We start from the raw sequence: 13,329 nt of genomic DNA, 5'->3' as shown, positions 1-13,329 counted from the left end.
GCAATAGTTCCGATTATATTTTGAAACACGTAAAAAATAAATTTGTTTTTCTGCTTTCAAATTGAGGCGTTATACCAGAAACTGAAATTAATTCCTATGCGATTTCCTTTGATGGTATTCGGATGGCAGTTATATGAATGGGCGATTTCAATTTGCTTTGACGATGCTCCATCTAGCATTTTTTTCCTATTCGGTGCCCAAAGTCTTCAAATGACGACACGAATTTGACCATTATTCAACTCTTGCCGGAAGAGGTAAAAAGGTTTTGACATCAAAGCAATGAGAATGCAATCGGCATACCCCTCCCCCTGCAATCTTCCTAGGCTGACGAAACTCCTCTGCGTTAGGCAGGAAATGATTTCTCAAGTTCATTTGTATTTGGGTATAACTTGAAAGCTTGTATTTTTCTCTATTTCCAAGGATTTTTCGGAAAAACCCTTTTTTGTCGATTCTGTTGAATATATATATATATATATATATATTATCAATGAATTTACGAACAAATAACTTCCCCAATTCCCTAACAACTACATTTGAAAAATCCCATCAAGCAAGCAAAAATTAAATCCTTTATCTTTTCACACATATTTTCACTCCATAAATGTACGCACTCACTAAATTTGGAATTCTGTCTTATAAAGGCAGTAAAATAAATTGCATGTCTTAATAAACTGCAATTAAACCTTTTTAATTTTTATAAACCTGAGATAAAATTTCAAACGTGTTGTTGTCGTAACACTCGTAACCATAATGTTATTTTTTCATCGTCAAAAGTTGCAAACTAACGATATATTTTATATTTATAAAAATAAACATAATATTAATGACCCAATTTCGATTATTGGGGTATTTTTTAAATTTTATTTGAAAGGATTTGATATCAATTTAATTTAAATATTCTGTGTGCTCTAGCAATATTGTTGAATAATGTTTGGTCCCTTAGAGGAAACTTTTGAATTAATTGCTAAAACACGATAAATATATTTCTGACACTAATTTTTGAAGGTGTCCAAAGTGTGCAATGGGCAACAAAAATTTGTTTTTGACGGTAAGCGGTGAATTTAATTGTCCTATTTCTCGTAACCAATTATTTTAGAAGCTATCGAAAGCTTGCTCACATTATAGCTGATTAGGGAGATTCTTTGTTATTAGTTTATCTTACAATATTGATTAAAAGGTGTATATAAAGTGTCTGAGGTGACTTATTTTTGTAATCTTGTTATACTTCTATAAAATGTATCTATTTTGAGATCCTAATTATTATTCGATGAACATATGCTTTCACATTGCTAAATTAATACGTGTATTCTTTAAGCAAATCATTTCTTAATTGACTCATATAATGAATAAAAATCGGTTTTGGTGGACCAAAACACTCATACGTGTTTCAGTCTTTGTTATTTTTAAAATTGTTTTTCGATCGCAATACGCTCGCGCTATTTCCTTATATTCGTTCTTAAATTCCAATTATTTGCATTTCCAGTATCTATGGACAATTGAGTCATGAGGAACTTGGTGGAATAATATCATGGTGTTAATAAAATTAATCATTTATTTCAATGCTTATTGGGTGCCAATTTGACCACTGTAATTCTCATCTAACTCTAATCAACCCTTCAGGAACCATATCGACATCATGCGTATCTTATGATGACCAAGAAACTTAAAATCGCCTTAATTATGCGTATTATATCATATTTCTATTATTTTATATTTAATTCATATAAGTACCAAATTCATCACATTTTGGCAAACGTGAACATTGAATGTGATTAATTATTATCACTTATTATGATTTTTATCCACGTTATATATCGTTGGTTTGTAGTGTGGCCGCTGAAAAATTACTCGTAAAAGGTGACTTCATAAAGGCACACCACTGCTAAGTCCATTGCTATTCCTTGAATCAGGAAGATCTATAGCGCAATTCCATGAGGCAATATGTACGGAGGCAATAAGTTGTTTCGGTTTAAATGCTAAAAGTATTTATTTTTTGGTCAAATTGAAGCTAATTTAAGTTATGACACGTTCATTTGATTTATTTACACGGAATTATAGGTCGATACTAATTATAATGTTTGATTTGAAGTAATATTAATCAATTACTGCATTAAAATAGCTATATTATAAGCTAAAATAGTCCGTCATTCATGTAGGTATTGAAATTATTCTTTTTGCTAAATCTGAAAATATTTGTTTCTAGTAAGTTAACTAAATCAAGAAGAGTATTTTATATAATTTTGATACCTTGGGTGCTTTTTTCACGTATTGAGTGGTCATTTACAATTTCACCTCTCTATTACTATCTAGAAGGTCACGTAGCTTCGTTATCAATCTACATCGAAAGAGACGTTCGTCTCTCCATCTGGTCCATGTTTGCGTACTTTTGACTTCATTTACCGTTCAAAGGAAACTCTTGTTAGCCTGTGTGTGGCTCTACTCTCATGCTTCGTGGAGAAGGGCTTAACTTCGCAACGTCGACCGCTAACTTTATTTAACTGCTATCAGGAGTCCCGCTAGTGAATCAAAGCTCGATTCTAGCTTGCAGCTTGAAGTGCTCACTCTTTTTCCCTGATCCAAGTTTGTTCGAAGTTTTTTCTTTTATTTTCTCTTCCAATGTTTCCTTTCGCAAGTAACGCATCGAATCGGAAATTTCATCAAAAGCCTCAATCTGTCATAACAGAGGGAAGTATAATCGCAGGGAAATTTCTACCTTATCCTGTTTCATGTTGATCCGCAGTTTCCCCATCGCAATAAATGAAAGAATCGAAGTTCTCTTAATTTTGAGAGAAAATTTTTGAAAAATGGCAAATCTGGGAATATTTAATTTTAATACATTGTATACAATTTTAATTCCTTGTATTTAATTTAAATACAAGGAATAGTAGGGACTGCTTTAAGAATATTAATTCGAGTTGAACTAGGACAACCTGGATCTCTAATTGGAGATGACCAAATTTATAATGTAGTAGTAACCGCACACGCCTTTGTCATAATTTTTTTTATAGTAATACCAATCATAATTGGTGGATTTGGAAATTGATTGGTACCATTAATATTAGGAGCACCAGATATAGCTTTCCCCCGATTAAATAATATAAGATTTTGACTTTTACCTCCCTCGTTAACTTTACTTTTAGCAAGAAGTTTAGTAGAAAGAGGAGCAGGAACTGGATGAACAGTATACCCTCCATTAGCAGGAGTAATTGCTCATGCACATAATTTTAGCACAAAAAATTAGCTTTAAGCAGATTCAGTTATTAAATTTCAAAACAAGACAATATTTTTAAATAAATTTTTTAATTATCTTCATCCCCCCCCCTCCCTCCCATAGCTTCACCACAGCCTACCATTAAAAAGAAAATACAAGTTGTCTTTCTTCCGCAGCAAATAATTCACGTAGAAAGTTTAAAAAAATCTCCACTGAAATTGTATCCACAATCGTATGCGAAGTGCTACCGATATCACGCACTACAAGACAAATTCATTACACGTGTACCTTTACTTTAAAATATGTGAATAAATAATTCCTCTGTAAGATTCCTCCATGAGAAATAAGAACAAGATTGCATTGATACTATAGCGTCTATTATAATTATTCTGGGAATAGGATTTTTGGTTTAACCAGACATACAGACGTTTAAGTTTTAAGTAGTTTTATCAGCTGATTTCATGCAGCGTACGAATTTTTTACTACAATCAAATTTTGACATACTTCAATAAATATTCTGAAAAACTGTACTTACTCTGTAAAACTATATTAAAACTTCTTAAACTCTATTAAAATTTCTTACGGTGAATTGCCTCTGTTTCATTTTTATCGCCGTTTATACGTCCATAATCAAAGTAGAATTAATATTTAAGGTATACTTAATTTTATTTTCGTTTGCCTTCGTACGGACAAGCACGCTTATAAGAAACTTTAAAAAATACTGGATTTTCTAACGTATTTCTCCCAAATGTACTGTGAAAATCCCAGACTCTTGAAATGGCAATCGATGAGGTGCGATTTGATGGGCTTTTTTCGCAATACTTTCTTTGCCGGCGAAATTCCCTTCGTATAATTTTCGGTATAAACTGGAGTATAGCGCCGTGTCACCGATCTTTTGAATTATTTTTGAGGGGGAAATATTTATTGGGTGGTTTTCATTGACATGGTGGTTTGCGAGGTCCGTTGTTAGCGATAAATTTGATGAGGATATGACGTCGGTATCGAGTACTGGGGAAGGTTATATTGGGTATGGAAAGGTTTCTGGAGGTAAATGTGGAATGAAAAAATATTTGGTCCTTTGGCCGTCGGGATTGTCACCACCACCTTTCACTTCTCGCGTCACTTTTTTTTCGTCTCCGACGCTTTTGTCAGCTGTGAAGAGGAGAAGGTGGCGGAGGGTGGAAAAATATATTATTTCTGGAATGCCAGGGATTTTTCGGGTTCTTTGCTGGAGGGGGAAGAGAGGAGGAATAGAGCTGTTTTTGGCGGTAAGAGGGTTTTTTTTTTTGCTGTTTGCGGAAGGTTACAGGGGAACGTGAGGTCCTCGAGGTCCGGTGATGTAGAGGGAAGTCCCCACCCACGGTCCTCTTGAACCCGGGGCATTTGACAGCGGACGTGCCCCCTCTCAGCTGTAGCCTAAAGGTGCACTTCTTTCCTTCGCCTTAGGGATGGAAAAGTGTGAGAGGAAAAATAAATGGCATCCAGTCATTACGGTGGATCATAAAAATATTTTTATCCGTAATCCAAATTCCCTCAGATTGGGAGTAAATATTTCTTTTATCTACAAAGAGGTACACGTCAGAGCATAAAATTAAGCTATATTTGATTATGCACCTGATTTTGAGACAATTTCAAACTTGGGGTAACATGAATAAGGTATTCATACTACGTTTACCTTTATTTTAAAATTATTAGGCAGGGAATGTGTTGATATTAGGCTCTCAAGTGTGAAATTTTCTTAAAAATAAGGTGTAAATTTTTCTTAAAATTTTAATTAAGTTTTATTAGATCCTTTGAAGTGTACTTTTTCCATTTAGGCTCAATCATTCCATATGCGGTTAGTTTTGTACGATTGAGGGTGCTAAAAGAAAATATTTTGGAGACACATAAAAAAACAGTCACTGTGATGTTTATGAAGATATCGTTTGGTTTTCAGCTTAAGAGACTCAAATTATCATGAATTTTTGCCTGGTAAATTATAAGAGGAATCTACCTCTGATGATATATCAATCACTCTTCTCAGTCATGTTTTTTTCGGTTTTCTCCACTTATTTATCGGTGATTGGAGAAGGTGAGGGTTTATAGATAGCACGATAAGGAATTCGCATTTAAATTAGTTTAACGCGGAAGTTGAATATTTTTTAATCTCTAAATTACTCCTAGCCATTTGATTTTATGAAGATAATAAAATCACTATTTGACTAATGTAATTCCTGATTTTTTTAAATATTGACCATTTCTATTATTATTTTAATCATCGAAGACGAGATGTGCATACTAGTGTTATTATAGAGCTACAAAATTTAGATCTAGAAATCACGCGTAATACCTATCTAATGTGACATTAAGATATTATCTGTAGCAAATTAGGAAGATCAATTTTATTACATACATTTTTGATGAAGTTTCTGTTAGGGATATTCTCTTATAATTAAGTTAGTAACATTTAGCTAATTGTTAAATCGTTGGACCTTTATAGTTATTTTTCTTTATACCAGATACATTCCCTTTAGGTCAGAAAAACTATCATCCATGATATGCATAGAGCATCTTAGAACTGTATAGGAAAAAGCAATAGAATAGTTTATAAGTGTTTACCTGCATTTACATGAAATCAATAGCAGTCAGAAGCACATTATTGGCCAATAGTTAACAGTTAGAAATTCAATGTGAAAACCACCTCACATAGTTGTTTTGATGTGAATTCTTAGCGTGGTGGCCAATATTTATAAATCACAATGATTGCATACAACTGTAGAACTACTGAGAGAATTCACACTTTGTTACAATGATGAATCCACTGCCTCATTATTGTACCAATATATCCATAGAAATTGTGCATCCATCACCAAATATTGATATCATCTCTTTTTTCCAACGTCAACAGTGTCACAGCTATTTTGATTTTTGAAGTGACTGTTTTATACTTTTTGAAAGTTTCAAATTTAATACTCTTCTGTATGATCAAATCATATTTTCTAAAATTTCATATGCTTATATGATTACTATTGAGTCAAATTAAATACTTCTAAATACTTAGACACTAATATACTTCCTGTCACTAGTATTACCAGTAGTTTTTTCAGAAAATTGAAAAAAAATTGAAAATAGTTTTCAATATTTAAAGCTTAAAATTTATTAAACAATCTAAATGAAACTGAATTTAAATATTTTCCTAATGAATATGAAATTCTCAAAATATTCTAATCCTGAGTTTTTGTGACTGACACGTACTGCAAATTGGGTTTCGAGATATCACGAAAGTGTTGGTAAAAGTACTGAGAAAAAGTAACTCAATTACAGTTAGTTCGTAAAAAAAAAAACTAATCATTTAAGAGTAAAAATTATTGATTTTAAAAAATAATCAGTAAAATTGCAGTAACAATTATCATTATTTCTTGTGAGATTATCCAATGTAGAGACCAGCTGACAACTGGTCGAATAGTGCAGTAAAAATATGGAATAATTGAGTCAAATAAATTTCTGAAGTTGCAGTTTCACTTGCAATACATAACAATTATAACTGCTGCAGCAATAAGTGGCGTCATATTTTGTACCCACCATAAGTAAGCTAAAACATGCAGATGGCTGGATTAAACAAGTAAAGTACGGTACTCCAGGATTCAAAGTTATCTGAAGGCGTAGGCGATTCAGTGAAATCCGTAAAGTAATCGTCGATGAAGAGCGAGGAACGATTACAATGAAATTAACGATTCTTCCATCATCTCAAGGAGTAAATTACAAGTTTAAAGAGCGTTTCGTAAAAAGTAATCTTTACAAGTACAAATTACTGCAAAATTGATCGCTGCAAGAACAAATTGCTGCAAAATTAAACGTTACAAGTACAAATTACCGAAAAAGTAATCACTAAAAGTAATAACTACTGCAAAAGTAATCATTACAAGTAAAATTTACTGCAAAAGTAACCGTAACCAGTACAAATTACTGAAAAATTAATCTCTAAAAGTACTAATTACTGTAAAAGTAGCCGTAACAAGTACAAATTACTGAAAAATTAATCGTCACATGTACAAATTGCTGCTAAAGTTATAATTATAAGTAATTAGGTTACTTTTACTCAATTACTTACCAACACTGGATTTCGGATACATATTTTTTTACGATTTTATGTGTGTATTTTTTCTGCATGTTCCGATGTATCAATATTGCACCTGTCTAATGGCTGTATTTTCCTCTCACCCGTGTCCTCTTGCAGAGACGCCACTATGGCTGCTGCTGCAGATATCGCCGATCAAGAACGAGCGGGACCTGGTGGTCCTGTTCCTCCTCACCTTCCGGGACATCACGGCCCTCAAGCAGCCGATCGAGACCGACGACTCGAAGGGAGGTGCGTTGTCCGGCTCCTCAGGTGAAATCAGCAATTCGACTCAAAATCAATCATGATACCTACTTAAGCTTGTTAACCTACATATCATATCATCGTAGTCTCTCGAGCGAGTTCGAGATCAACAATATGTCCTCTCTTGTTACGCATAAAATCTACTTTTTGAGGGATTTGTTCTCTAGTAGGCTGGGTCACAATGAAAACGCACTAACTCTACACCATTGGTGCGACGTAAAAAAAAAAAACTATAAAAAATATGCACTTTCAATTACATCATTACTTCCACTCTATGGTATATATTTTCTCTGATTTACTTGCCAGTTCTGAATATTTACTTTCTATGTATATAATATATCTTTTTACGTACACCATTTTCAAAAAAGATTTGTAAATCAACAAGCAAATTTTAATTATAATGAACGTTGTTTGCATAAGCAATTACATCAATATAAGCTGGGTATTCGGTATCATTATCTCTAAATCAGGCTACACAAAAATTTCCCAAGAAGTGTTTCATTAGCGATTTTGTTTTTAGACGTTTCAAATCCCATCCGAAGGGAGAACACAGATTTTTCTTCCTAAACTCTCTTAGTCTGTGAACAACTCCATTTTAATTAAAAGATTATACGGATCTTCTTAATCTGCACTATGCTTTTTATCATCTGTCACTCCCTCAGCCCTTTGCTAATAACTAAATTCAAAGGTGATTTGGTAAAAAAAATATAAATGAATGATCGATTAAGGTTCATTTTTACGCCATTTTACGCATATCACTTTCAAGTTTCCCGTTTGTTTGGCTGGCGATGAATTCGTCGTGGGCACCGGAAGCTCTTGTGAACCATCAACTCGGAGCCAAAGTTGTGCACCAAAATTTTGGAAAGCACTGCTGTCTATCCTTTGTGCTGGAATAACAGAAAACAAATATAAAGGAAGTCAGAGACAAAAAACGCGACCCTGCTTCCCAAATCGATTATTTACATATAGTGCAAATCCTAATAAAACTGAATGGAATCACTTATTTAGCTGGTGTTCGCATTTTGTTGCCGACCTTATAGTCTGTTTTTTCTGTTCTACCAACGCTGAGAATAGAAGATAGTACTTTCCTTAACTTTAGTGTGGAGTGACTCTGTTTTCATTGTGACCTAGCCCAAAAAAAATCAATTTTTAAAAGTTGAAGGTCGATATATTCAGCCCTGAAATAGCTATTTTAGGCCAAGTCTGGAAATCGCTGGGGATATTTAATATGACTTCCACGAATCATTATCATGCTTCGTCTGCCAAAAAAGGAATGGTTACCTTTTCAACCCTCCAATCATCATGAACATAAAGAACGAATTTTTAAATAATTTTTAAGATCGGCTTCAAAGACTTAAACAATTGCAATTGCCACTATTGATTAGATACATTGCACGATATTTTCACGTTCTCAATCAATTGCGTATGATAATGCATACAAATTATGAGTTGAAAAGATTAATTGTTTGAATTATTTTAAAGAAGGTTTTAAATAATTGTTTTAATTTCAATTCCTTTCGTCAAATTGTTTCCTAAGAATTTGAATGTTTTCGATTTATCGATGAAAGACTTTTATTCTTAAAATTCCGATTTATTCTGAGTGTAGATGATTTCCGCAAAATAACTCTTAAGTAGACCATTTTTCATGAAGCGTGTGAAAACCGCAGTTTTAAAAACTCGTATATCGCTTGACTTGGGTAGAACATTTCAGGTACCTATATCGTTAAATAAGATCTCTTCCATTGATCAGCTCACATCAACCAGTTTTATTATTAATTTCTGTTTTTGCGTCTAAGAAAATGTCGCAATCCTTTAGCTAGTTCGTGTCAAAGAGTAATTTTGCGGTAAGTCTGCAATTCTCTTTTCAACTTTAAAATTCTCACGCTAGCTTGGCCCTTTGACGAGAATTTTAGATTGGAAGCGATGTAATGATAGGACTCTCCTACAATGTGAAACAAAGGATATTTTCTTCTTACAAATTAATCGATAAATTTTTTGTCCTATTTATCCTTTATGTGGTTGAAAATAATGTAAATTTTCTGCTATGTCTTAGTAATAAATATATTTGCACGAGCGTATCTCAATACATACATATTTTATTTAAGCTTTAATTGATTTCAAATCTAGTTAATTAAATGGGATAGTCCAATCACGGAACTCTTTATTTTTCTTTTTCTTAGTTTTTCACCGAATTCTTTAAATGCTAAGCTTTATTCAAGAATTCAAAATCGTCCATTTGATTTTTGTCTAAGCAAAATTCATGCAAACCTTTCATTCATTCATTGAAATAACTCCGATTTACTGAGAGCGCTTATGAAACTCCTAATGACTCGTCATAAAAATACTTTGAGGTTAGGAGGTGAGAGGTCTTCCCATTGGGGACTTTATGGCCTTCACTGAGGGCACAGACCTCTATTGGTGATCAGTCATTCCCTGTTCCAGCTGATTCCCTGTGAGCAGATTCGGCCGTCGTTATATATTTCGTATACGATCAAATACATTCATTTTGTTTTAAATCCACCAACTTTTGAACGGGGTCCACAAAATATCTTCTTTCTGCGCAAATCTATTTATAAATACCTCTGATTAAATTGCTGGTGATAGTATTCCGTAAAACTAAGTAACCATTCCTTTCCTTGGCTATTCATTTCCTCTAACTAGACCGCATTAATTCCCTCAAATCATCCATCCACTAGGTCTGTGTGTATTCTCGACTACTATAACCTTAGACGTGTAGAGTAGCCAGTTTCAAAAGCAATTGCACTACATACTTTCTGTAGGTATTTCATTGTCTTTATCTTTGAAGCATAAGTTGAAGCATTAAAAATCACTGACTCAAACTTAGTCACACGTTAATCGTTCCATTTTTTGAGGCAATGCATTTTTTGTCAAATATACTGTTCAAGCCTTTAATACACTGACATTTTAATATATCATGGTGATAATATAATTTTCTCTGATCTTGCCATGCCTTTAAATATTTTATGCAAAATTTTAAGATCCAATAATTTTTAATCTAATAGTTTTCTTGAAATTTTTCTTGATACTAATAAATTTTTTAGATATCTAAATTCCGCTGCCGATATATTGCTGTTAGTGAATTGTGATATTGCTGATGTTGAATAGTGCATTAGATTGATGCAAAGTTTGACATGGCCTAGTGCTATTTCCTCCTCCTAGTTCTATTTTCCTGCCTTGCAGTATCTACTTTAGTTTGGCATGTGATGTAGAAATTAGAACTTATTCCGGTAGAAAATCTGTAGATTATTTCAAGTAGAATCATAATCCTGAACATTTTTTCGTATTAATTTATTTGGCGTCGCAATGCATTAGTTGCGTTAAAGGATTTAAAATGAGTTTCATCGTTTAGGAGTCATCTTTAAAAAAAAAAAGAAGAATCAAGAGGAATCTTTGCATTTTTTTCATTTATGACTTCAGAGAGGACATATTCTTTAGAAAACCATCTCAATGTCTTTTCACCGTAGATACGCCTGACTTACAAAGGATCCCCTCTACTATTGCTTGGCTTGTTAGCTATCTACCGCACGATCCATGCCTGGAACTTAACACAACATGACTAACTCCCATTTTCAATTGAATATCTCCCACAGGGCTGAGCAAATTTGCGAAGTTGGCGCGGTCTGTGACCAGGAGTCGATCTGTCCTGGTGTCTCAGTTCTCGTCGCACTTACCAAACATAAAGGACACAAGCCGCCAATCCCATCTTGCCCATGTGAGTACAAACTTGCTGTTCAAAGACCTTCTCCTGGTTTTAGTGTAGTCTGGTACCTGCTATAAGATTCTGCGGGATGCATGCTGATGACCAAACTCGGTTAAATGGCAACACTGGGTCAACTAAAACGTCTCCAACTACGCTAGAATCCTTGTGCAAAACACAACAGTGTGTTTTGTTGTGTTTTGTTCAAGGATTTTTCCCTCCGTTTTAATTGAATTAACCATGGTTACTCTTTGTTTTACTATTGCATGATATTTCTGGAGACGAAATTTCAGCGTGGTTTTATTTTTTTCTTCTGAAAAATGGATAGTGAGGTGTTAGGTAGGGAGGCTAGTATGAAAATTGTAAAATGGAATGGAAAACTGTCTATAAAATATTGGCAATATGAGTAATAATCCTATTGATTTTCACGCACATCACTACAGGCTCTGTACCGTACAGTGCAATTTTTATTTTAGTTTTCCATGCGTTAATATGGAAGAAGCCAATTTTTATCTTGAATATTACAATGTTTAGTATAATAGTTAAAGTTTATTAAGTAAATACGATTGGGAACATTTCAAATATATAGGTGGACTTTTAGAATATGAACATTTCTCTTTTCAAAATATTTAGTTCTTGAAAAAGGTGTGTCTTATGATGGTGAAATTCGGACAATTTCTGCAAAATATTGGTGTTACTTCTGAAAAAGATTTAAATTTTGAAGGTGAATTTTGTACATTTTCTGCGAATTTAGTCCATGAAATTCGGTAAAGCATATTAGTACTCCATGGAAACCTACCTTAAATGGTAGAATACTATAATAATAATATTAAGAATGGATTTCGTCCAGATAAACCATAATGGCATTAATAGGGAAGTGCACTAGTGTTTCAAATGCACCAAACACATTTTTTAAATTAGAGTTCAGAATAACATAATGTCGTAAAACCACAGTTTAAATCCTAATAGTGAATACTTCATTCGAGATGACCGTCTGAAATATGGAAAAATTCAAAGGCCGCGAAAACGGGTGTCCATGTTGAATATTGGCCGTGACGTCACAAGGCAGTAGCAGAAGGCAGCTTCTACACCTTTTAGTTCTACCACTATTATTGCATAGAAACATTACAGAATTTGAGGGTACCCGTTTTTTGCTGTCATAAAATATCTTCAGAATATATATGTGGCTGCTTCTCTTTTGAGTAAATGACTTCATCATTGCGTAATATATTAATATTCATTTACGTGTCAACTTCAAGTTTGGAAAGAGTGGTACGAATAGCACATTGAATCTTTAATAAATGCATGATGGCATTTATTTTTCGCTGGGTATATTTTGACACAATGCCGTTTATCATGCCAAAACTTTTTTTGTAAGAACCGAGTCAAGCTAATAAACCTATTTCAGAGGTTTACTGCAAGACTTATTTGTTGCGTATGTATTCACGCCGGCCGGAACGTTCGTCCTTCGCAACTAGAATCATGGGATGTTAGCCTTATACCCGAGCTGGCTGGGTGTTGCAATGGTTCGCTGTCCAGGATGGGTTCAAGAAAAGATAATCTTGGTTGGGAGAAGGAAAATTCCAACGATTTATAAATGGTATACCAAACTTTGATGTATTTATGGTTACTGAATAAGGAGGACAGGTTCAACGTTCCATAGAAATGCGAGGCGTTAGGGCTTACAAGGGGAGACCGCGTACCTTGCTGCATCTTTCTCAATTAGGGCGTTAGTTAGGCTGTAATTAATTAATTTTCATGCGTTACTTTTTACAAGTTATATATATAAATCCAAAATGTTATCATTGGGTCGGTTGGGGTAGTGGTAGAGTGCACGATTCAAAGGATAGATCTCACCCGAAGGACCGTGGACTGGGTCATGGCATTATTTTTTGTTGTCTTAATTGTGATCATACGGCATCAAGTTTATCATTAATTATAATTGCAGCAATCATTGACATGAGACAATTTTTTTATCATCATTATGGCGTTTAGGTATTTTAGCAGTGTCATTACAAACGCAGAGATACGATGACTACA

The 13,329-nt window shown here is 33.8% G+C and overlaps 1 protein-coding gene across 10 annotated transcripts in view; it reads left to right on the top strand.

Annotated features, from left to right (window-relative positions):
• The window catches only part of LOC124154267 (potassium voltage-gated channel protein eag-like), a 599,395-nt gene that overhangs the window by 510,777 nt on the left and 75,289 nt on the right, over positions 1 to 13,329 (top strand). For 6 of the 10 annotated variants that reach the window (XM_046527883.1, XM_046527885.1, XM_046527887.1 and 3 more), the window contains 2 exons: positions 7,428 to 7,580; positions 11,183 to 11,304. In XM_046527883.1, the coding sequence (XP_046383839.1) occupies positions 7,428 to 7,580; positions 11,183 to 11,304 (275 nt within the window). The remainder of the gene's footprint in view (positions 1 to 7,427; positions 7,581 to 11,182; positions 11,305 to 13,329) is intronic. The other 4 variants (XM_046527890.1, XM_046527891.1, XM_046527888.1 and 1 more) reach the window with 1 other exon arrangement.

The sequence above is a fragment of the Ischnura elegans genome, chromosome 2 (genome assembly GCF_921293095.1).
Source record: "Ischnura elegans chromosome 2, ioIscEleg1.1, whole genome shotgun sequence".
Taxonomy (NCBI): domain Eukaryota; kingdom Metazoa; phylum Arthropoda; class Insecta; order Odonata; family Coenagrionidae; genus Ischnura; species Ischnura elegans.
The sequence above is the reverse complement of the archived record's forward strand: the minus strand, read 5'-3'. Positions and strand labels throughout refer to the sequence as shown.